Here is a 25,693-nt window from a genome sequence, read left to right on the forward strand (position 1 = left end):
ACCTCTACATCTCTAATGCCTTTCATCCTTCATGCCCCATTTTACTTCAGCCACCAGAACTCCCACGGCCACTCTTGGGAATTTGCCATCACTCAGGAAGCAACACTTCTGGAATTTTAAGTCTAATAACTCTCTTTGTGGTCACAAGCTCCTGTATCTGTTATTCCATTTGATCAAGTTAGCAAATATGACTCATCCATTTTCTCCATTTTACACACACACATATACAATTCTCAGTCTCCTCTCTCTCTCTCTCCTCTCTCATTCATTCCACAAACATTTAACAAGAACTTACAGAATTACTATCTTTTGATGGTTTACTGCCTACCTCCTTGACCTCATCCCCATCCCCAAGTCCCCTTAGTCTAGATTCTAAGTAGTAATGAAGTCTGGTAAGAATGAAATCACATACCAGCTTGCACCAAGGGAATGCTGAATTCATTCAAAGGCTTATCACCGTGGGAATATTTATACGCATCTACATTCAAAACAATTCCTTCTAGAAATAAAAAAAAATATGACAGCATTTGCTTATAAACAGAGGCAGAATCTATCTTCTAGGCACAATATGTCATAATTAAGAAAGATAGGCTTCAGCCTCTCATTAAAAATTATATTTATTCATATTTTTTCAATAGAAATCCCAATCTAGAGTTAATTTAATAGACTTCTATATAATGCACATACTTTAAAACTTAATTTGTGGCAATAGTACTAAGAATATATTCAATACTTTAATATTTTGAAGTAAATATTAAAATGAATCTAGGGGCGCCTGGGTGGCTCAGTCAGTTAAGCGTCTGACTTGGGCTCAGGTCATGATCTCACCGTTTGTGGGTTTGAGCCCCATGCCAGGCTCTGTGCTGACAGCTGAGCCTGGAGCCTGCTTTGGATTCTGTGTCTCCCTCTCTCTCTGCCCCTCCCTGCTCATGCTCTGTCTCTCTCTCTTTCTCTCTCTCAAAAAATAATAAAAAGCATTAAAAAAATTTAAAAAAATGAATCTAGATTTGCATGGGTTAAACGATCCTTGAAAAATATTTGCCATACTTCTAAAAGGGTCCAAGCTATACATTTGGTAAAAATTGGTCTTTGGAGAAAGTCTCCATTGAATCAATGTTGCCACTGACAGAACTCCTAAATTTTTCAGATGTGAGTAATGCAGAAATGTTATACTGAATAGTATATAGCACGGAGACAAATGGTCATCATATGCTATTCAAACTCTAGTGTAGGATGGCTGAAGTAGAAAACATGTTAAATTTTAAGTCTTTATACTGGAATCACTTCCTTTATTGAGCAACTACTGTGAATCATAAACTGTGCTGTGTGCACACAAGCTGCCCTAAAGGTGATTTCAATCTCTTAGGAAAAACAGATAAGTAAATGGACAGTTACAACACTGAGGGGAGGGGAGGAAATCTATCCAAAACAGTGTTCTGACAATTCCTATTCTTATATTCCTTTCCAAATCTTCTCCAGACTGCTAGAGTTCACTGTCCAGACTGATATGTACAGGGGAATGGAAAAACTACTTAGTTCAATAAAAGCATTAAAGAGTGAAACAACAATAACAAAGACCACATACACAAAACTTCAACAACAACAACAAGTACAACAACAGCGATGATGCATGTTGGGAAATTAAGGACACAAGATGGATAGATCAAGTCCAAAAGCAGTACATCTTCCACAAAAGTCTAGAAACATGTTTCTAGTCCTGGCTTTAACATGTGTTTATTCATTTACTCATTTATTCACCAAACATTTAAATGAAAGCCTCAATTATCTATTATGTGGCAGCACTGTAGATAAGGTAATGAATGGAAACATTTTTGCCCTCACCTTCCTTACAATCAAATCACACAAGCCTTTGGTACAGCCAGGTAATCTGGGTAATTCCATCACAACCTCAAGGGCCCTTTTCCTCAACTGTAAAATAAAGTAGTGGAACTCAGGGATCTCTAAACTAAAATCCTGTGATTTAACTCAAAACTTGTAGACCGGGGGTTTTTAAGACCCAGGAAACTAAGGATCCATAGGCAGGCTTCAGTTTAGGGAGTCCTAAACTCCCTAGAACTAAATGCAAAATTTGGTAGTTTTGTATATATGTACATTTTTCTTGAGGAAAAGGTCCATAGGTGGAAAAACTGAAATTATGGATTTTAGTTTTGGGCCAACCACAGAAAAAATTTTGTTTCAGTGATATATACTAAGGTAGTTTCCCTATCTGCCAAGTATAACTTAATTAACAAGAAATTTCAACTACACGGAACTGATATTTGCTTCTTCTCTTTAATTCATGGCATGAATTTCACAATTTTAATATTTTGACCAGCACTTTAACAGATTTATAAATAATATGCAGTTTACAACTCAAAGAATAATTTGTATTCTTCAGAGATTAAACTTTACTAATCTTTAAAAAGGAATTTTTATTTAGAAAAAAATATTTTTGCTGTAAAAAACTGTGATGATACTAAGATTCTTATTCTATCCTCTCTAAATCATTGTTGCTCCTTGTCTTAAGAAAAAGAGTAATAAACCTCAAAATATTAACATATGTCAAGTTGCTACCAGGGGATTTCTAGGACCAGTTCTTTCATTATAACCTCTATTAGAATGTGAATGCTAAGTTAGAGTCTAACCAGGGCCTCTTGTAGGACAGACTAAGAGGGGAAACCAAATGAAAAATGAAACCTCTGCAATGAGACACAAAAGCCAGGACAGAAACATTTAGTTTCACTGCCTGTGCCACAGTGACACCAACTGGTCAGCCAGGATACAACAACTTAAACTACCATCTTAATTTTATACAAGACTGTATTTTTTAGAGTACATCATGCAGTTAAGTTTTAAATAAAAACTAGTATTTGGGGCACCTGGGTGGCTCAGTCGGTTAAGCATCCGACTTCAGCTCAGGTCATGATCTCATGGTTCGTGGGTTCGAGCCCCGTGTCAGGCTCTGTGCTGACACCTCACAGCCTGGATCCTGCTTCTGATTCTGTGTCTCCCTCTCTCTTTGCCCCCTTTCCTGCTCACGCTCTCTGTCTCTCAAAAATAAATAAACGTAAATAAAAACCAGTATATGATTTTAAACAACAAACAGGTGTAAAAGGAAGATGTATATAAGTAAAATACTTGAGCAAACTCTGGTTATTATCCAGTTTAACATGAGAACTCTTTACTAGTCTATAAAATACAGTCTAACGCTAAACAATACATTTTAACACTTATTTTCCATATGAATTTTCATCAGTAATAAAATATAAACATGAATTTCAGGCTAAATGCAATTTCCCTTTTATTTCTCAGGAAAACAAAGGAGTATGCTAAAACTGAAGTAAACATATGCCTAAAAGATCTTGAGTATAATTTATTCAAAATGGTCAAAAGTTGCTTTTGAAACATTATTTTCACTTGTGGTGAAAGGAATCACACAGCCAATTTCATTTTAATTCAACATATCAAATAAGAGACTCCTGTGATACATATATTTTTAATAAGAGCAGATACAGAAATTTTATCATGTTGAATTTCTTTAGGGAGGTGAAGTGGGGTATACTACTTGAAGTAGATATTGTTTATTTCTAAATTATTTATTTTTAAAATATTTATTTATTTTTGAGAGAGGAAGAGATAGAGCAGAGAGGGCCAGAGAGAGAGGGACAGAGGATCTGAAGCAGGCTCTGTGCTGACAGCACAGAGCCTGATGCGGGGTTCGAACCCACGAACCGTGAGATCATGACCTGAGCTGAAGTCGGACACGTAACCAACTGAGCACTTTTATTTTTTATTTTTAGATAGAGAAAGACTGCATGTGAGCGGGGAAGAGGGGGAGGGAAGGAAGGGAGGGAGGGAGGGAGGGAGAGAGAGAGAATGAATCTCAAGCAGGCTCCACACTCAATGTGGAGCCCAATGCAGGGCTCGACCTCCCAACCCTGGGATCATGACCTAAGCCGAAGTCAAGAGTTGGACACTCAACTGACTGAGCCACCTGGGTGCTCCAGGTTAACTGCTTCTTAAGGAGCCTTTCCCAGGTAAAGTTCACATCCAATAAAAGGAGGCCTCCAGGAGAACATCTTTTTTTCTTCTTTTACCACCCAAGAGAAGTGAAATAACACTGCAGGAAAATGTCCAAAAAGAATTTGACACAAAGCAGCAAGTTAACTGGCTTTGACTGCATAAGCAAAGAGCTTATACAGATATTTGAAGGTTTAAATCACTTCACTCTAGTAAGACTCTATTTTTTTTCAGTGCTACTCAAAGGCAAATAAGGTTAAGTGAAGAGTCATGAATAAGTTTAAGTATAAGGCAACCCAGAAAAAGAACAGAGCTGGAGGAATTACCCACCAGCTATTAAGGTTAAAGATAATATTTGTTCCAGACTTAATTAGTGTAGTAATTAAGTAACATAGTGTGGTATTATTGTAAAGAAAGACAAAAAGACAAAGAAATAAAACAGAGTCCAGAGACAGTCCCACACATATATGGCCACCTGATTGACAGCAAAAGCTCCCAGTGGAGAAAGGACAGTCTTTTCAATAAACAGTGAATAGCAGTAAGATACTCATGAGGAAAAAAAATGAACCTTGGCACCTGCATCACACTACACAAAAATTTAATTCAAGATGAATCACAGAGCTAAGTGTGAGAAGCAAAACAAAAAAACTTTCGGGAGCGTCTGGGTGGCTCAGGTGGTTAAGCATCTGACTCTTGATCTCAGCTAAGGTCATGGTCTCACGGTTTGTGAGTTTGAGCCCTGCATCGGGTTCTGTGCTGACAGCTAAGAGCCTGCTTGGGATTCTTTCTCTCTCTCTCTCTTTGTTTCTCCCCCACGTGCACCCTCTCTCTCTCAAAATAAATAAATAAACTTTAAAAAAAACCTTTTAGAAGAAAACAGTATCTTCATGATACTGGGATAGGCCAAGATTTCTCAAAAGGGGCACAAAAATCACTAAAATGACACAGATAAATTTGACTTCATTAAAATTAGCAACTTTTGTTCATCAAAAGATACCATTAATAGAGTACAAAAGCAAGCTACTGACTAGAACAAAATATGTGAAATACACATATTCAAACAAATGACTTATATCCAGAATAAAGAACTCCTGTAAAAAAATTAGAAAAAGGCACACGCCCAAGAGAAAAATGGGCAAAAGGCTTGAAAAAGGACTTCATGCAAGATAATATCCAAATGATCAGTAAGAATATGAAAATACGCTTAACATCATTAGTCATTAGAGAGATGAATATTATGCTTCCACCAGAATCGCTAAAATTAAAAGGCATGACAATACTAAGAATTGGTAAGGACGTGTAATAACTAGAACTCTTACCTGCTGCTGGAACCACTTTGGCAAGTTAGTTGACAATATCTACCAAAGCCAAACATCATGTATCTAGCAATTCCACACTAGGGTATATACCCAATAGAAATAGGTGATTACGTACACCAAAAGACTTGCACCAGAATGGTCACGACAGCTTTATTCATAATAGCCACAGACTGGAAACCTAGGTATCCATCAACTGAAGAATGGATATACAAAATTGTGACATATTAACAGAATGAAAAACTACAGCACAGTGAAAAAGAATGAAATACTGCCACAAACAACAGTACTGAATAAACTTCACAGGAATAACACTGAGTGAAGTCAGTCAAAAAAGAGTACATACTGTAAGATTCCATTTATTTGTAGTTCAGGAATAGTCCAAAGCAATCTGTGATGCTAAAGTCAGAGTAGCAGTGATTATTCTGGGAGACAGGGCAGCGTACTGCCTTGAAGGGGGCAAGACGGGGCCAGTTAAAGTCCTGGAAATGTTCTACATCTTGATGTGTGTGGTGCTTCCATTGAGCTGTATACTTAACATCTGTGTTTTACTGTGCGTAAGTGGTAGCTCAAAAGAGAACAAAACCAACAGAAAAGAAAAAGAAACAGGCTTAAGGTGGCAGGTGAATATCCAAAACAATGCAGCATTTGTATGTACTGCATTTTCTTGGACTAAAGTCATTAGACTGTTTATTAGAACATCAACTCCCTGATGGCAGTATTTTTGTCATTTTTATTCACTACCATATCCACAGTGTGATACACAGCAGATACTCGATACACAGCAGATACTCGATAACTATCTGCAGAATAAGTTTGCAAAAGGACTGTTACCAAAAATAAATGAAGCAATCATTAACTAAAATCTTGGTATAATGAGTTATTTGAATTAACAGAAGTTTATAAAGTAATTGCTAGAGTCTAATGATGGTAACGTGATTAGCTTATTATGCAGGTGTGTCTTAGTATTTTCCAACACAAGAAAGACAAAAACCTGAAGTGAAAATTTCCTTTGTGTGCCCAGAATTTAAAGAGTCTCTATTCTGTGAGTTCCTCTACTTTAAGGCCACAGGTACATAGACACCAAATTAAAGCACTCACAATTAAAATAACCCTCAAGTTTGAAGACACATTCATTCCTTCCAAAAAACTGTGAAGGCAAAAATAAGTGAAATTCAGTGGAATTTACTAAAATCAATTAAAACAATCTAAAACAGTGGTTCTCAACCAGAGGTGAGTTTCTCCTCCCACCAGGGGTCATTTGGCAATGTCTGGAGACATTTTTGCTTGTCACAACAGAAGGAAGAGGCCAGGGATGTCGCTAACCATCCTACATGCAGAGGCCAATCCTTTACAACAAGGAATTTATCTGACCCAAAATGTCAAATTATGTTAAAATAAAGGATTTTATTCTTCAGCATATGAAAAAGAGTCCTATTTAAACTATAAAATAATTTGGGGCGCCTGGGTGGCTCGGTAGGTTGAGTGTGACTTCGGCTCAGGTCATGATCTTGCAGTCCGGGGGTTCGAGCCCCACATCGGGCTCTGTGCTGACAGCTCAGAGCCCAGAGCCTGCTTTGGATTCTGTTGTCTCCCTCTCTCTCTGTCTCTCTCCCGGTTCATGCCCAGTCTCTCTCTCTCTCTCTCTCTCTCTCTCTCTCTCTCTCTCTCCCAAAAACAAATAAACATTAAAGAAATTTATTTTAAAAAATTAAATTAAAAAAACCTATAAAATAATCCATTTCTTTCAACTATTCCTTTTTCAAAAATATGAACATTATATTTTTAAAGTTGTACACGTATCAAATGTCATAAAAAGGGGTATTTATTGTAAATATATCCAGAAATAATAACCATCACTACCATTTCTAGGACTATCCTAGGCATATTATTTATTTTATCTCATTTAATATCAATATCCCCATGAAAGTAAGATTCTCATTTATAGAGATCATAAAACAAAAACTAGAAGAGATTAAACACCTGCCCAAGGTTACACTGCTAGAAATGACATAGCTAAAATGTGCACCCAAGTTATCTTCAAACCCATGGTGTTTCCGTTAAAATGCATTAAATTTCAATTTCAAATGAGAGGCAGATCAAAATTGAAAGCACTGCAACTTTCATTTTCCACCAAGTCAAGTATGCCACTTTAGAAAGTAAATGGCAAAGTCAGGAGAAGCCTACTTAGGAAATATGTACTAAAGACACACAGAAAAGAGATTACTGCCAATTTTTGAAAGGGTAATCTATAGTTAGTATTTTTTCTTATCACAAATATTAAATAGTTTCATAAAGTCATATACCAAAATCATCAGATATACTTTGTTCCAATCATGTAACAGAACTACTGATGATAACATCAAGGCATGAATGCTTACTGGCTAGGAGCTTAACCTTGACAAATCACGAACATAACCCACCTAGTCACCCCTACGTGGTAACATTAGGTTCCTAACACTTCAGCCAATCTAAGAAAATATTCCTAAATTAAATTCTATTACTTTCATCTGATAGGCTTATCGTGGTCCTCTGTATCAACAGAAAGGAAAATATTCTTACCCTATTAAAGCCATGTTCATGAGAGTCATCAACTTCTCCATTACTAGTCACTGGAATTTCTGCTGCTGAATTTTTGGGAGATTCTTGAGCCATGCTAGACTCCTAAAACAAAACAAAACAAAACAAAACAAGAAACAGCTGTAAATAGCACCAAATCATAAGAGGCAAATATTCAAAAGATTGTTAATGTTTATAGCACTTAAAAGCCATCATTATAGCATTAAAAAAAATAATTACAACCTAACTAACACATAATAAATATGATATTAATATAATAAAAATGTATCCGGCTTTTAAAACTGGAGTCAACTTAAACTTCTTATTTAAGAACAAGTTACTTGCAGATCCCAGGGGGCAATAATAAATTGCCTCATAAATAGTATTATGATAAGGCTACCAGTTACAACTGAAAAAAATATCACAGAAAGCCACACTTCATTATTAATTCAACTACAGCAGCTCTACTTTTCCTGTTGTACATAATGGGCTTCTCAGCCAGCTTTTGTTTAAAGAGTTTCCCTGATACAACAAAATGTTTCAATCTGTACACTAGGAGAATTAAAATTTTACATTCTGGCTTTACTGTTCTAACAGTCAAATAATGTTTAAAAATACATTCCTTAATTTTATAAGCACATTTTCTATAAAATATAAATTTCTTTCAGGAACTTAATATAGTTAATCGGTAACAGAAAGTCAATTCTGGTTAATAAAAACTTTTTTTGCTCCAATCCTATGTGATTTAAGAAACATACGTGGCTACAAGATAAAATGAGAATTTTATACCTGTAAAGAGTCTTAAAAATTATCTAGTTTCCCTCACTTTAAAAACTTCAGAGTAAATAACTAAACCATTGATTCCACTTTTCACAGAGAACAGGTATCCCTCATCCCTCTCTTCTCCTTGCCTCCCTTTCCCTTTTAAACCAGTAATGGCTTTAAAAGCATTACATGCACATACACTCACACTTATAACAACAGTGCCCACTAGAATAAAATACATGTTAGGTACACAATTGATACCTAACATTGTATGTTCTAACACTCAGACCTGAATCCTGCTACCCCTGATTCTGCACTGCACAGAATTACCAAAACCAAACCAAATAACTAAAATGTGTGTGTGTGTTTAATTTACAGAACTGAATCTTACTGCCAAGAGCATAAGAGGTTCTTTGATTTTCTCTGAAAGTATTGTTTTTAAGATTAAAATAACTAAGAGAGTGTTGTCATATCTAGCTCGTGCATTACTAATTTTTAAGGGGTTAAGGAAAGGTTCAAGGCCAGAAAACTTTATTTAAGAAAAAAAAAAAAAAACACTTTTATTTTTAAGTAGGCTTCACACCCAGCGCAGAGCCCAACACAGGGCTTGAACTCACGACCCCAAGATCAAGACCTGATCCGAGATCAAGAGTCAGACGCCTAACTGACTGAGCTACCCAGGCACACCAAGGCCAGAAAACTTAAAAAAAAAATTGCACTGAACTTTTATAATTAGGTAAGTTATACTACTAAAAGCAAGTATGAATGCAAATTGGTTTGTGGTCTAGTCTCTACTTCCATGAAACATAAAAAGGCCTAATTAAAATACTGAATGACACCCAACAATACTTTTCATATAGTGTGTATATCATTAAGTATGTGAGACAGAAGATACTGTCAAATATATAAGGTAGGACTTAAACGAATCTATTGATAACACTATACAGATCAGCAATTCTCAAACTTTTTGGGCTCAAGACACCTTTACATTCTTCTTCTTTTTATTTTAATGTTTATTTTTGAGAGAGAGAGAGAGCAAGCAGGGGAGGGGCAGAGAGAGAGAGAAAGGGAGACAGAATCTGACGCAGGTTCCAGGCTCTGAGCTGTCAGCACAGCCTCTGACCTTGCTTGAACCCTTAATATGTGAGATCATGACCTGAGCCTAAGTCGGATACTCAACTGACTGAACCACCCAGGCACCCCTAGACCCATTTACATTCTTAAAAATCATTAAGTATCCCCAAAAGCTTTTATTTATATGGGTTATATCTATCAATGTTTACTGTATTAGAAAGTAATGCTGTATATTAAAAAAGCTAATTATTAATCCATTTTAAAGTAATAATACAGGGGTGCCTGGATGGCTCAGTTGGTTGAGCATCCAAATCCTGATTTCAGCTCAGGTCATGATCCTGGCGTTGTGGGACTGAGCCCTGCATTAGGCTCTGTGCTAAGATGGAGCCTCCTTAGAATTCTCTCTCCCTCTCTCTTTCTCTCCCTCTACCCCTCTCCCCAGCTTGCACTCTTTCTCTCTAAAAAAAAAAAAAAAAAAAAAAAAGTAATAATTATATACACATGTTAACATAAATTCTTAATATGAAAATAATTATACTTAAAGCAACAAAAACTTAGAACAGTAGCACTGTTACATGGTTTTGCAAATTTCTGAATTCTTCTGCCTTTATGAGAAGACAGCTGGACTCTTCTATCTATTCCCACATTCAATCTGTTGCAGTATGTTGTTTTGGTAGAAGTATATGAAGAAAACATGGCTTATGTGGCTACTGTCTTTTCAAATAATTGTGGATATACTTTTTTGATACTATATCAAAACTTGACAAGTGGTCAATTTTTTTAAAAAAATTTTATTATGTTTATTTATTTTGAGAGAGAAGGAGAGAAAAAGAGAGACAAAGTGAGAGCAGGGGAGGGGCAGAGACAGAGGGAGACACAGAATCCAAAGTAGGCTCCAGGCTCCGAGCTATCAGCACAGAGCCCAATGCGGGGCTCCAATCCACAAGCCATGAGATCATGACCTGAGCCAAGGTCAGACGCTTAACCGACTGAGCCACCCAGGCGCCCCAGCAAGTGGTCCTGTCTTAAAAGTTAACTACAATGTGGAATATAAAAGCATGATACCATAATGATGAACATCTTTCATAATCTATAGCATTAAAATCCATCGGTCTACCCTGTACTCTGAATGTGTCTTTCACATATGCATGATTTGGTACCATCATGCATTGGTCATTTAGAAAACATTGGTTTGATGACTTACACATATCATCCAAATATTGACACAGTTCCTTATATAATAAAAAGTCTTACTTTTATATCTGATTTTTATCAAAAACAGTCTTTGGATTCAAATTTTCCAAAATTCTAATTTTTGCTGGAAAACTTGAATTTGACCGCTGGCAAAAAATAATGTCCATTATTTTACTTACAGTAACAGGTTTTCCAAAAGTATGTCTCCTAAATAACCAAGTCTGAATATAGCCACAGTTTGCTTCTGCAGTTAGTTCAGCTACCCTTGTCATGCAGCAAGAGTGCTTTATACATACTTCCCATTTTGTCCCACAGAATGTTAAAAAGGCTTAATAAGATTGAAAACTTTTACTGCTTCACTAAAGACATTCTTAAGTGAAGTTGGTAATTAAAAAAAAATTTTTTTAATGTTTATTTATTTTTGAGAGACAGAGTGTCAGTAGGGGAGGGGCAGAGAGACACAGAGAGAAAGACACAGAGAGAAAGACACAGAATCTGAAGATGCTCCAGGCTCTGAGCTGTCAGCACAGAGCCCGACATGGGGCTCGAACTCACAAGCCGTGAGATCATGACCTGCGCCGAAGTCGGATGCTTAACTGACTGAGCCACCTAGGTGCCCTGGTAATTTTTTTTAAATGCAAGTACATAATGGTCTAGAATATGACTACTCCTACAGCTTGGGACAACCACCTCGATTCCTGCTAAGACACCAGCAGTTTTATTTACCTATTCTTGTGCACCATCAGTGCAAACGACACAACAATGAAAAATGCAAACAATTCAAATGTCTTCTCTAACATTTCAAAGTTTTACCTTGTAGACTCCCTGGAATATTCCTGGGGACCTCTAGGGCCTCCAAGCCACACTTTGAAAAACACTGGTGTAGACAAATTTACCCAACATTTAGTGAAGGCATTCTTACTAAATTCTAGAGAATATAAAAAACAAATAAGGTAGTCACTGCTCTGGGGAAAAGCACCACTGATTTAGTTTGGAAGCCCAACTAGACTCTTTAATAAATACCTAGAACAGCAAGCGTGTGCCCCTCTTTCTTTAGGACCCTCTAATACCAAACCTACCGGAATAGTTACGGATAACATAAATCCTAGGGTCATTCTAGGCCAAATCTCTATTTCTTGGCAGCTCCAGAAATGTTCTGCTTCCCGTAGATCCTCATTTATGTTACATTCTACTCGTTATACAAACCTTTTTATCACGATAAAAATTATACCTAATAATGTTTATACTATCTGGCACAAAAATGGACTATCTCTACATCCTTGTATCCCTGTTTGTATTCCTAGGGCAAAAGAACAAAGATCTGAGTGAATAAAGTAAGGTCCTTGAGGATGGAGACACTCTTAGCCATATCTGTGTGCTCAGAGATTAGCCCAGGATTTGGCAAGCAAAAGGTTCTCAATAAATGTTTATTGAACGGCAAGGAGTGCCATGAGTTACACCAAAAGTCAGATTTGGAGTTGGGAAGGTGTTAATATAATCATTACGCATTTGTGCTCCACATCCACTCTCTCCTTTGTCCCACCCAAGGAGTACAGAATAACACATTTGTTACTTCTAGTGGATATCACTGTAGTAAAACAAACCAGGGGGAAACGTGTGGAATAGAAAAAAAAGTTAATTATCAATATTTCAAAATTAGTGCACTTTAATTATTTTGAGACAGTTATAATGAAAGACTAAAATGTCAAACTGAAATACTATTTGGTTAGGCCAATGAAAAAAGACCTTTCAAAATAATGCAAAATCCTTACACATTTAAACATTAATCATTTAATTAAACATTAAAACATTTACCAAAAAACTTATTTCCTTGCATTCCTAAATATATTATAAAAACTACTGATTTTTAAATTTATTTTTAATTATTTTATTTTAGAGATAGAGAAAAAATCTCAAGCAGGATCCATGCTCTGCATGGAGCCCAATATGGGGCTCAATCCCATGACCCTGGCATCATGACCTGAGCCGAAATCAAGAGAGGCTCAACTGACTGTGCCACCTAGGTGCCGCCCCCCCCCAATACTGATTTTTTTTAAAAAGTCTTATTTCAGAGTTCATCTTATCACAGACTTCAAACAAGTGAGGAATCAGTAAAACTAAATCTTCCTTAAGGCTTGCAAGTAAAGGGAAAAATAAATTAGAGAAGATTCTAAAAGTTTAAAAAGGGAAGACAAAACTCCTCCACTTTAGAGGGGATTCCAAGGGAAAGAGTCTCTGAAATAGATGTGAAAGAGAAGTTTGCATTCAGACAAGTACTGGAGAGATCTCCAGTAAAGTACTTCAGTAGAGGCCAGTAAGACTGTATAAAATAGCAATGTTATTGTAACATTGTATGTGTTGGCCAATACCATAGGGACCACTGAAGCTGAGATGGCTCTTTACAGTTGTCCAAATTAAGGCAAGGCGGCTAGGCCCTTGTACCCCCACATCTCTACCACTGATCATTAGGTGCAGGCTATCCTCTAGGGGTATAACCAGGGACAAGGCAACTGTCATTGGCAGAGGCAATTCCTGGGAAGACTCAGCTATGAGCCCTCAGCAAGCAATACTCTTGGAATGAGGGCTTTAGTTCCAAAGGGAGTAAATGGACTACGCACCACAGCATCCACTATATCCTCCTTATTACTATTCTATTTTTTTTTTTCAATCAAAAGGTCTCACACATTTATAACTGAACCAACCTATGGGATAGAAGCATAGTAACAGAGAAAAATCATTTCCCTGATAAAACATCTGCTGTTCAGGTAGTAGGGAGGTTTACAGAAGGATGGGACAGAACACATGACCTTCAGGCAGCATAAATATGTGTGCCATCTCACGTGCGATCCCTTACAGACCCAGCTTGGTTCTTCTCCAATGCCACCGTTTGGAGTTGTACCTGATTTTATTACCAGTTTTCATGTGAATCCACAGGCGGATGGGACAATTCTGCTTTTATTTCTTGGCAAGGAATTGCCTGGTCCTGAAAGTCTTGTGAGAAGACCTGGTGAGGAATGGTCAGCTGCACCATGATGGTGGAAAAAAGGAGAGAGCTCCTTATTACTAAGGTAGTACCTATTCTATTTTTTTTTTTTAAGTATTTTATTTATTTTTGAGAGAGACAGAGAGCATGAGCAGGGCGGAGGGCAGAGAGAAAGGGGAACAGAGGATCTGAAGTGGGATCTGTGCTGACAGCAGACAGCCCAATGCAGAGCTGGAACTCACAAACTGCAAGATCATGACCTAAGCTGAAGTCAGACTTGCTTCACAGATTGAGCCACCCAGGTGCCCGAAAATAGTATCTATTTTAAAAGAACTTGAAATGTCTTGTTTAGGGGATATCTGGCTACTTTATGCATAAATTTACAGAAATTCACTGGTCTCTACTAAGAGAAACTGTTTCTTTCATAGTCCCCAATTAAGGGGTGCCCAGTAATTGAAACAAAGAAGAGCCCCTGACACAGGCTGGCTGATCCACAGGTCACAAGCTAAGAGAAGGGCCGGTTAGAAAAGTATTGCCCAATAGAGGAAAGAGAAATGTCCTGAGCTAATCAGACTCTTTCTGAAGGGTAAATAAGGGATGCTGAGAGAATTAGTCAATGGGGGTACTGGAAGACAAATGAGTGGAAAAGCAAAGCAAAGAGGAGAATTATGCAGATGACAGGTCACAGCTTAAACATTCCCAAACTCTAGCTCACAAGTGTTAATCAAGTTTGTCAAAGTTTATTGACAATGTTATCTGTGTCCAGTTCTTCCTTTCTGAAGTATGACCTTATGAAAATCTTCTGTTCTTAGATTCTTTTTTTTTTATTTAAAAAAAATTTTTTTCAACGTTTTTATTTATTTTTGGGACAGAGAGAGACAGAGCATGAACGGGGGAGGGGCAGAGAGAGAGGGAGACACAGAATCGGAAACAGGCTCCAGGCTCCGAGCCATCAGCCCAGAGCCTGACGCGGGGCTCGAACTCACGGACCGCGAGATCATGACCTGGCTGAAGTCGGACGCTTAACCGACTGCGCCACCCAGGCACCCCAGATTCTTTTTTTAAAATTGTGGTGGATTCTGTGCAGGAGGGAGCATGAGAGCAGCATGGTCAAGCCTCTAGTGTCCGAGTCAGCTAGGTGTGAGCATGGCTGAGCAGGAACCCATAGCTCAGTGGCTAGCACAGACTGCGGCTGAAAATGAGGAGGATGAACACGTGGTCAACCATAAGCCCCCCCCACCCAGAAGGGCATCCAGGAGATCCAGGAGCTGGACAAGGATGACGAGAGTCTGCGCAAGTACAAGGAGGCCCTGTTGGGCCACGTAGCTGTGTCTGCTGACCCCAAAATCCCCAGTGTTGCTGTGACCCGCCTGATCCTGGTGTGCAGTACAGCCCTGGGTCTTCTGGAGCTGGGCCTGAGAAGTGATCTGGAGAGCTTCAAGAAGCAGTCCTTTGTGCCGAAGGAGGGGATGGAATACCGGATGTGAACTGGGAGACTGTGTCCGGCATGAAATACATCCAGCACACGTACAGGAAAGGCGTCAAGACTGACAACATTGACCACCTGGTACCTGATGGAAAGCTATGGTCCCCAGGCAGAGGAGTATGAGCTTCTGGCCTCCATGGAGGAGGCGCCCAAGGGTATGCTGGCTCATGACAGCTACAACATCAAGTCTCGCTTCACAGACGACAATAAGACTGACCACCTGTCTTGGGAGTGGAACCTTACCATCAAAAAGGAATGGAAGTCTCCTTGGTGGTCTCGCCTTGCTGCTTCTGCCTGTACTGGGGGGTAGAGGAGAGAGGGAGCCTCCAGCCCAGGTCTCCACCTTCCCTTCCATACCTTCAGGTTCCCCTACCTGTCCTAGCCTGATCTGAGGTCCCGGCATTTCCAAGGGAATCTCATGGGGTGCTCAGATCCTTGTGGGCCTTTGCAGTTGCCCTGAATCCTGTTCTTTCTCTTCTTCCAGGATGGGAATGGGGTGGGGTGCATAACTGGAGGCTTCCTGGGGGCCAGCCACCTTCCAGCTTTCACCTGTGTCCAGTTAATTAATCCAACACTGTTAGTAACCATCTAACCATGATGCCTTAACATGTAGAACATGTGCTGTGGGGGCCGTCACTAACCTCTAACCTCCTACGTCTGCATGAGCACATGATCTCCCCCCGTCTCAGCCCCATCGGCAACTCCTGAGGCCCTGGGGAAGTGTGGGGGATGTGCTGCTGCTGCTCTCCTGCCTACCGGGGATTAGCCAGCCCCCTCCCTGAGCCAGGGCTGTGGGGATGGCTCCAGGGGCTTGGGGAAAGCCAAACTGCCAAAACTGAAGTAGTCTCCATTCTAACCTAGGAGGCCAGGTGTCCTGACGCCCCTGCTTTCTCTGTCCCAGCGGGCAGTGCCGGAGCCCACGGTCCCAGCAGACAGCCCCCTCTGGACAAGGTCAGTGGCCGAGCCTTACTTATCCCACCTGGGCCTGCCAGCCTGGAGTCGTGTGCCTGGCCTGTCAGTGTCTCCATATGTGCCATTCTCTGGGCCCCCTGGCCTGCCACCTCTGCCCCCAGGCTTGGTGCCACCATCCCTGACATGCCCTCTCCGGATCCAGCCAGGACAACTGTGGGACCAAGTGGACACAGTGGGAGCCCACCCCTGTGCCTCCCCCTCCCCTTACCTCCCCTGTCAGGCCTGAGCCTAGAATGCCCAAGAACCTGACCCTGCTTCTTTTCTAACCGGGAAATAAACTCCCCCAAAGGAAAATAAATAAATACACACATACATACATATATAAATAGATACATAGATAGACAGAATTTGTGATAAAAACACATACCATAAAATTTACCATCTTAACCATTTCTAAGTGTATAGTTCAGTACTATTAAATGTATTCACACTGTTGAACAACCAATCTCCAGAACTTCTTCATCTTACAAAACTGAAACTCTACACACATTAAACAACAACTCTCCATTCCCCTCTCCCCCAAGCCCTTGGCAAGTATCATCCTACTTTCTGTTTCTGTGAATGTGACTACTCTGGATACCTCGTATCAATGAAATCATATAGTATTTGACTTTGTGACTGGCCTATTTCATTTAGCACAATGTCAAGATTCATCTAGATTGTAACATGCACCAGAATTTTTCCTTTTTAAAGATGAATATCCCATTGTATGTATACACCACATTTTATTTATCCATTCATTCAACAATGGACGCTTAGGTTGCTTCTACCTCTTGGCTATTGTGAATATTGAGTCTATAAACACGGGTATGTAGGTATCTCTTCAAGGTTCTGTTTTCAATTCTTTTGGAAATATACCCAGAAGTGGGATTACTAGATCATATGGTAATTCTATGTTTAAATTCTGGAAGAAACAGCATACTGTTTTCCATAATAGTTGTGTCATTTTATATTCCCGCCAACGGTACACAAAAGTTCCAATTACTTCATATACTCACCAGCACTATTTACCAGTTTTTTGGTTGTAACTATCCTAATAACTAAGAGGCAACACCTCATTGTGGTTTTGACTTACATTTCTCTGATTAGTGCTATCAAGCACCTTTTCACATGCTTGTTGGCCATGTGCATATCATGTTTGGAGAAATGTCTATTTAAGTCCTTTGCTCAGTTTTTTAATCGGGGTGTGTTTTTATTTTGAGTTACAGGAGTTCTTTCTATATTCTGGTATTAACTACATCAGATATATGGTTTGCCAATATTTTCTCCCATTCCATAGGCTGCCTTTCCACTCTGTTCATTGTATCCTTTGATGCATAGAAATTTCCAGTTTTGATGTAGTCAATCTGTCTATTTTTACTTTTGTTTCCAGTGCTTCTGGTACCATATTCAGGAAAAATTTGCCAAATCCAATGTCACGAAGGTTTTCTTTTTAAGAGTTATATGGTTTTAGGTCTTACATTTAGATCTTTGATCCATTTTGAGCTACTCTGTGTATAAGTGTCCAACTTCATTCTTTTGCATGTGGATAATCCAGTTTTCCCAGCATCATCTCTTGAAAAGACATTCCTTTTTCCACTGGCATCCTGAATGTTCTTGTCATCTTGGATTCTTTTGAGATTCCTATTTTCCTCACTACTACTACATTCTTACAATACACCTGGATTATTTGTGGCTGCTGGAGTTAACTGTCTGCTTCTTGCAAATAAGAGACACTAGGTTCTTTGGTTTCTAATCCAATCTTCATGACTAAGATCTAGCTATCTAAATAGTCATCACTTTTTCAAGCTGTAAGAAAGTTCTTACTCCTCTTCCTCCTAGAAACAGCTGGTGATTCAACAAGTATTTACTATCTTCTAGGCAATGTGCAAGGGATAAAATAAAAATAGAAATAAGGTCTTGGGCTTACAGAAATTTAAAGTGTATTGTATATTTAGGAAATAATTATAATACAATGTGGTGAACACCAGAAGGAAGCACTTAACAATGTGGTGAACACCAAGAGGGAATGAGAAGTGGTATCTAAGCTGGATCTTGTGGGGTAACAGAGGGGGACACAGTAAAGAAAAGATTCTAACTAGACGGAATAATAGGAGCATAGTGGAAAAGAAGTAGGTATAGTCTAGAAACTGCAAGTAAAGCAAATTGGTTAGAATGGTGATTACTCATTCATATACTCATGGGTTCAACTAACTTATTGAGCTCTCTAATGTGCCAGGTACAATTTCAAACAGGACACGGGACACAGGACAGAAATGGTGAACAAAACAGACAAGACTCTCCACCCTCATAAACCTTACATTCTAGTTAGGGGAAAAAACAAATAAATATATATGTCATACAGTTGTAAGTGCTAATGGGCATGTATATGTGCACATATATTAGGGAAAACTTCAGAAGTTTTAATATTTTTGTTAAGACCTGAATAAAGTGAGGAAGAAAGCCATACAATTATTTCGGAGTAAAGCATTCCAGACAGAGGGAGTAGTAAATACAAAGACGAGACAGTGAGAAGCAGCTGAGCTTTTCAAGCAAAGACAAGAAGGCCGCGTGGCTTGAGGGAGGGCAAGGGAAGAAGAGCAGGAAATGTCAAGAGGCAGCCAGTGGCAAGAACATGTGTGGCTTTAGAGACCATCATAAGAGCTTTGGATTTTATTTTCAGTGAAATAAGAAGCCACTTTAGGGTTCTGAACATAAGAATGAAATGATCTGACTTGTGTTTTAAAAGGATCACGCTTTTCCTGCTGTGTTGAATTAAACCAAAAGTGAGCAAAGGCAGAAGCAAAGAGAACAATCAGGAGACTAACAGAATAATCTAAGCAAGAGACGATGGTGACCTACAAAGTCAATGCAGCTTTATTAATACCTGACTAAAACAGATATGAAGAAAGCCTTCTCTTCGTTACCAGAGCTAAGAGGGACATCTCATAATGATAAAAGGATCAGTTCATCAGGGATATATAACAATCAGAAATGTGTACGTTGAACAGAGCTTCAAAGTAAATGAAACAAACACTGACAGAATTAAAGGGAGAAACACACAAGTCCATAATCACAATTAGAGATTTTACCACTACTCTCATAGCAATTAAAAGAACTAGACAAAGAAAATTTGCATAGACACAGAAGATCTGAACACTATCAGCCACCTTGTCTACTATTTATAGTAGACTCAGTAATGGCAGGATATACATTATTTTCACATGAACATGACATGTTTAGCAAAACAGATCATATTTGGGGGCACAAACAAGCCTCAATAAATTAAATTTTAAAATACTAAAACCATACAGAGTATGTACTCTGAACACAGGGGAATTAATTTACAATCAATCATAGTAAGATATCCATGAACTGCCCCCTCGCCAAAATTCGGAAATTAAATAACACATCTAAGTAATTAATGGGACAAAGAAGAAATTATGAAAGAAAATATATTGAACTGAAATGATAAGAAAAACAACAATGTTCGTGTGATGCTCCTAAATCAATGCTTAGAGAGCAATTATAGCTTTACATGCTTACATTTGAATAGAAGATCTTAAACCAATGATCTAAGGTTGTACCTTAAGAAAATAAAAAAAGGAGAGAATTAAATTCAAAGCAAGCAATAGGAAGGAAATAATAATAAACATCAAAAATCAAGGAGGGGTGCCTGGGTGGCTCAGTCGGTTGAGCATAGGACTTCGGCTCAGGTCATGATCTCACAATTTGTGGGTTCAAGCCCCACTCTGGGCTTTGCACGGTCAGCACGGAGCCTGCTTCAGATCTTCTGTCTCCCTCTTTCTCTGGGCCCCTCCCCCACTCATGCTCACTTTCTCTCTCAAAAATAAACATTAAAAAATTTTTTAAGAAAATCAAGGAAATAGTACAAAAACTGTCCTGTACATTTAAAAAGCTTAAGCTCATAAGAAACAAAAACAGATGAATGCTGTACATAAGAAGAGTCTTAAATGACAGCTAAGTATGATGTACAATATGGATTGGTTCAAAAACAAGGGAAAAAACAGCTGTAGAGCATGTTATCAGAACAACTGTGGATTAAACAATAGCACCGTATCTATTTTTTAATTACATTTTCTAATTTTGATAAATATATTGAGGTTATATAAGAGAAAGTTGTTCTTAGGAAGAAAGGCACATGACGTCTGCAAATCACTCTCAAATGGTTCAAAAAAGAAGTTGTATATACCAAGAGAAAAAATGTTAAATTAAATGGGACAAAACAATAGTTAGTGAATCGGGTAAAGAGTTTAAGTTTTCAGTATGAAATCTTATCAAAATTAGAATTTTTTTAGTGTTTACTTATTTAGTTTGAGAGACAGATTGATAGTGCATGTGTGCACATGAGTTGGAGAGGGGCAGAAAGAAGAGAGAATCTACACTGACAGTGTGAAGTCTGACATGGGGCTCGATCTTACAAGAGCCATGAGATCACAAGATGATGAGATCATGACCTGAGTCAAAATTAAGAATCTGACACTTAAAAGACTGAGCCACCCAGGCACACCAAAATTAGAAGTTTTTAAAATAATAATAATAATGAGGCTAGAAAAGTATGCAGCAGCCTATCATGATGGGCTTCATAATGCCAGACAGCTTGGACTTCATCTTGAAAGGGATAAGGAAAAAGTAGCAGGAGAGCCTGATCAATTATTGTTGATCTAGTGGGAGGTTAGACTGAAGGGAAAGTAGGAAAGACTGCACACAGAAAACTATTTAAGACACTATTTCACAGTTCTACTAAGAAATAATAATGATCTAAATTAAGGTTATGGGAATGGAAAAAAGTAGATTCAAGAGTTATTTAAAAGTCAGAAGAGACTTACAGAGTGATGAGATTGCTGAAAATAAGAAAGGAAGAAACATCTAGGATGACCTATGCCTCCTCCTGACCCATACCCAATTTGTGGCTTAGACAGTTAGAAAGACCACCATGTCACTCAACAAAGTGGGAAAAGTGGAGGTTTATTTGCCTTTGGGAAGGTCAGAAAATGAGTTCTGTTGTAGATGTTCTGAATTTAAGATGTTTGTGGGGTATCCAAGTCCACTAGTACATTAGAAATTTCAAAATCAGGTCTAGAGTCTCAGAATGAAGACATAAATCTGGGAGTTATCAATCCAGGGATGTAGATGTAGATGTAGATGGCATGAATTGATAAGAGTGACAAGAGAAACTGAAGAGGAGCATCCAATGGAACATTAAAAGGCAAAGAACACTGCAAAAGAGATGGGGGAGGAGGGACAAACAGTTAATGATACAGACACAGCAGATAAAATTATAGCAGTAAAACCATGTGTTGTTTTAGTTTATAACAAATGTTCTGAAAATGAAAAGTATGATAAACTAATACCACTTTACGCCATAAATGAGGTTAATAGGAATAGTCATTTGCCAAAAAACAAAATAAATATCCCAGCTATTATCTATTCACTTACCCACAAAGAATGACCTACTTTTAGAAACATCATTTACAAAACATTAATTATAGAAGTGAAAATTAATAGCCAATACATAAATTGGCAGGGGCTCAACACCAAAAACTCCATGCCATCTTCCAGGACAAAATCCGTTCACAGTACTTCACTCATGCTTTAAACTGAAACTGAATTTGAATTTAAATTTAAATTAAACTTGAATTTGAATTTAAATTAAACACTCAAAATAATTATACAAAAGGCTTTGAGGATTACGTCCTTTAGAAATAAAGTTAGAACCTCTTCTAAGATCCATGTCATTTTTTTTTTTTTCAACGTTTATTTATTTTTGGGACAGAGAGAGACAGAGCATGAACGGGGGAGGGGCAGAGAGAGAGGGAGACACAGAATCGGAAACAGGCTCCAGGCTCTGAGCCATCAGCCCAGAGCCTGACGCGGGGCTCGAACTCACAGACCGTGAGATCGTGACCTGGCTGAAGTCGGACGCTTAACTGACTGCGCCACCCAGGCGCCCCAAAGATCCATGTCATTTAAGGTTTGCGAAGGTCTTGAGTGTTTGTATCCACCACTCCCCAAATTCACATGTTAAAATCCTATTACCCAATGTGATATTAGGAGGTGAGTCCTTTAGAAGGTCCTTTGAAAGGATGGATGGAATTAGTGTTCTTAGAGGCCCGAGAGAGCTCCCTAGAAGAGGGCTTTCACCAGAACCCAACTTTGCTGGCACCTGATCTTGAACTTCCAATCTCCAGAATTGTGAAAAATAAATTTCCGTTGTTTAAAAGCCACCTAGTCTATTCTGTTATAGCAGCCAGAATGGACTAAGACAAGGTCCTCCACAATAGGGTCCAATCAACTTTTCAGGCTTTATTTCTCTTAACTTTTACCCTTCTAAAGAGCCTCTACCAATAAATCTACCTGCCATTTCTGTAATGAAATCTGCAAACATTTGCTCAAATGGTTTCCAATGTTTAAAATGTTCTTTCATCTTCAAATCTAGTAAAATCCTGCCCATAATTTAAGGCTCAGCTCAAATGTTACCTCTTTAAAAACATATTCCAAAGCATCAGAAAAACAGCATGATATAATGAGAAGGGTAAGGACTTTGAAATGAGAGACTTAAGTTAAAATACCATATCTACAATATAGTTGTTTTGTGATCTTTGTTAATCTTATATTTCTCATGTATAAAATTAAGAAAATATATACATCTTAAATAATACTTAAGGGAAGATATATTCAAACAACTGATAAAGAGTACCTACCCCACAGTAGGCATTAACTGAATAAAAGAAAGATGCTTCCAATACTGTGCCTTGTGAATGTTTAACAACCAGTTCTCCAAATTAAAAATAATTTTTTAAAAGCCCTAATTTGTGATGTTTGTCCACTTCCATGATGCTACCTTAAAAATAAAAGATCCAGTTACTCTACCAGCAAAATGAATTTATTCAGGAATAGTAGAGAACTGCAATTCAGGACATGTAAGCTACAAGCAAAACCATAGCTAAAATATGGGCAAGTCCAGACAACAAAGAAGAGGAACATTCTTTTATTGAAAAAAGGGGGGGGGGGAGTTAGGAGGGGCTGTTATAAACAAAAAGTCTACTGAAATAAACTGGGGGTCTTAGTGGCTTTTCATTGGCTGAGTTGTGACAGTCTCTCATTGGCTGGACTGTTGCTGGGCAACAAGAAAAATCTTGTTGGGTAGTGAAATCTTGGGGTAGTGAAGCATAGGTTGTTCTTATCAGGAAGGTACTCTCTCCCTGTTGGGGTCTACAACTGATGATGAATGGTAGGGCATGAGAGCTCCCCCTTCTGGCCTCTACCTCCATTTTATTGAGGCTTCTCTGCATTAATTTTCAGGATGTCAATGCTCTCACTATGGCCAAATTTCAAGCTTCCAACACGACCTCACTGATTCCAGAGATGGGATGAGATGTGCAGTAGCACATCATTATATAGTATTTCTACCAGAGAAATACCACAGACACAAATAACCTCAAGAGTACAGATAATAGTAAAATATTTAGGAACTGACAAGTTTTAAGTATTTAGTGTTTTTAATATATATTTTTAAAGTTTATAAATCTTAATTTTTATATAACGTCTGTATTTAACAGCTGGCTTATAAAATTCTTGGAAATTTAACAAACAGCTCTTACAGGTCAGGACAAACCTGCTCCAGCCAGCACCAAATTATTTCCAAGTCAGAAAATAAGTATGGACACACACATTATATAGTTCAATCTTTAGAAACAATGCTGATATGTGGAATTTGAGAAACGTAACAGAAGACCATGGGGGAAGGGAAGGGGAAAAAATAGTTTCAAACAAAGGAGGCAAACCATAAGAGACTCTTAAATACACAGAACAAACTGAGGGTTGACAGGGGCAGGGGAGTGGGGGGGGAGGGGGAGAAGGGGAGAGGGAGAAACTGGGAGGTGGGCATTGAGGAGTGCACCTGTTGGGATGAGCACTGGGTGTTTTACGTAAGCGATGAATCACGGGAATCTATTCAGGAAGCAAGAGCACACTGCATATACTATATGTTAGCTAACTTGACAATAAATTATTAAAAAAAAAAAAGAAAGAATGTGGAGATATAAATTTAAAAAAAATTTTTAAATCCAATATATGGATATCACACCCCCAATTATGATTCTATTTCTTTGGAGACGATCAAAAATCATCCTCATGCAGAAGAACTACATATCTACAGGAGGTTAGATTTATTACTATATTCATGAACAAAAAGGTGAACACATTTTATTCCCTTTTTATTTGATAAAGCAACAACAAAGTCATGCTCCTTTTCTTTCCTTCCTTGGTAATTCCAAATACATTCTAAATTCATACTCCTATTTAAAGAGACGCTCAAAGCTGAGCATTTAATACTACATGTGATTGTGATAGTGGGGTACATACTAACAGTAAAAGTGTATCTATTATTTTTTTAAGTCTATTTATTTATTTTGAGAGAGAGAGAGAGACAGTAAGTGTTCTAGTGGAGGAGGAACAAAGAAAGAGAGAGAGAAAGAATACCAAGCAGGCTCCACACTGTCAGTCCAGAGCCAGATGTAGGGCTTGATCTCACAAACCTTGAGATCATGACCTGAACCGAAATTGAGTCAGATGCTTAACTATCTGAACCACCCAGGCACCCCAAAGTGCATTTATTTTATAGTAAGTGATTGTCTTGATCCACTATGTGCTAGAATGCACCTGAAAAGCAGAATTCGCCTTGTAACATGAAGAGAAATACAAAACCAAAACAAGGAGGCTAGAACTGACCTGGAGAGTTAATATATTCTACGACCAAAAAAGTGCAAGCTCAGTACTAGTTTCTTAAACCCCTTCAGTGGGGGTCAACTTGGAGATAAATTAACATAGAAGTACCTAATAAAGGTTTTATTGTTGGTGTTTCATTTCTAAAGAGTATACAGCAAAGCCCTGAGAAGCATGGTATGTTTCATTCATATTATGCCAATGATTCTCAACCTTCTCTGCATCTTAGAACTAACTAGGGAGATTTTTTAAAAAATACCCCACAGACAAGAAAGGCTTGGGAAACTGGTGGAATAAGAGGACTCTAGGATCATCCTGTCCCACATTTACAACTAGATATCACTCACATCCTAGTAAATAAACTGGAGACTGATCTGAAGACTGGCAGAACAAACTCCACAACTACATGTAGAAAAGCCACATTGGAGAGGTTAAGAAAGGCAGAAACGGGTCTGGAGCTAACCACAGGAGGGAGGGAGCTGCTGCTACAGAGAGGGGAAAAACGCCAGGGAGCCCGTAAGGGGAAAATGAATTCCTGTAACATCTTGCCTTGAAAACCAGAGGGGCTTAATTCTGTGAGTTTGGACAGCCAGCAGG

General features: G+C 38.4%; 1 protein-coding gene and 2 pseudogenes across 9 annotated transcripts in view; 1 reads left to right on the forward strand and 2 right to left on the reverse strand.

Annotated features, from left to right (window-relative positions):
• Window positions 1–25,693, reverse strand: part of ARFIP1 (ARF interacting protein 1) — a 129,410-nt gene that overhangs the window by 71,707 nt on the left and 32,010 nt on the right. For all 9 annotated transcript variants that reach the window (XM_086704105.1, XM_025921821.2, XM_086704104.1 and 6 more), the window contains one exon: window positions 7,899–8,000. In XM_086704105.1, the coding sequence (XP_086560231.1) occupies window positions 7,899–8,000 (102 nt within the window). The remainder of the gene's footprint in view (window positions 1–7,898; window positions 8,001–25,693) is intronic.
• On the reverse strand, window positions 8,009–14,337 carry LOC112858199 (large ribosomal subunit protein eL39-like; annotated as a pseudogene).
• On the forward strand, window positions 15,058–23,746 carry LOC112858198 (rho GDP-dissociation inhibitor 1 pseudogene; annotated as a pseudogene).

The sequence above is a fragment of the Puma concolor genome, chromosome B1, assembly GCF_028749965.1.
Source record: "Puma concolor isolate L17-30 chromosome B1, mPumCon1.1.hap2, whole genome shotgun sequence".
Taxonomy (NCBI): domain Eukaryota; kingdom Metazoa; phylum Chordata; class Mammalia; order Carnivora; family Felidae; genus Puma; species Puma concolor.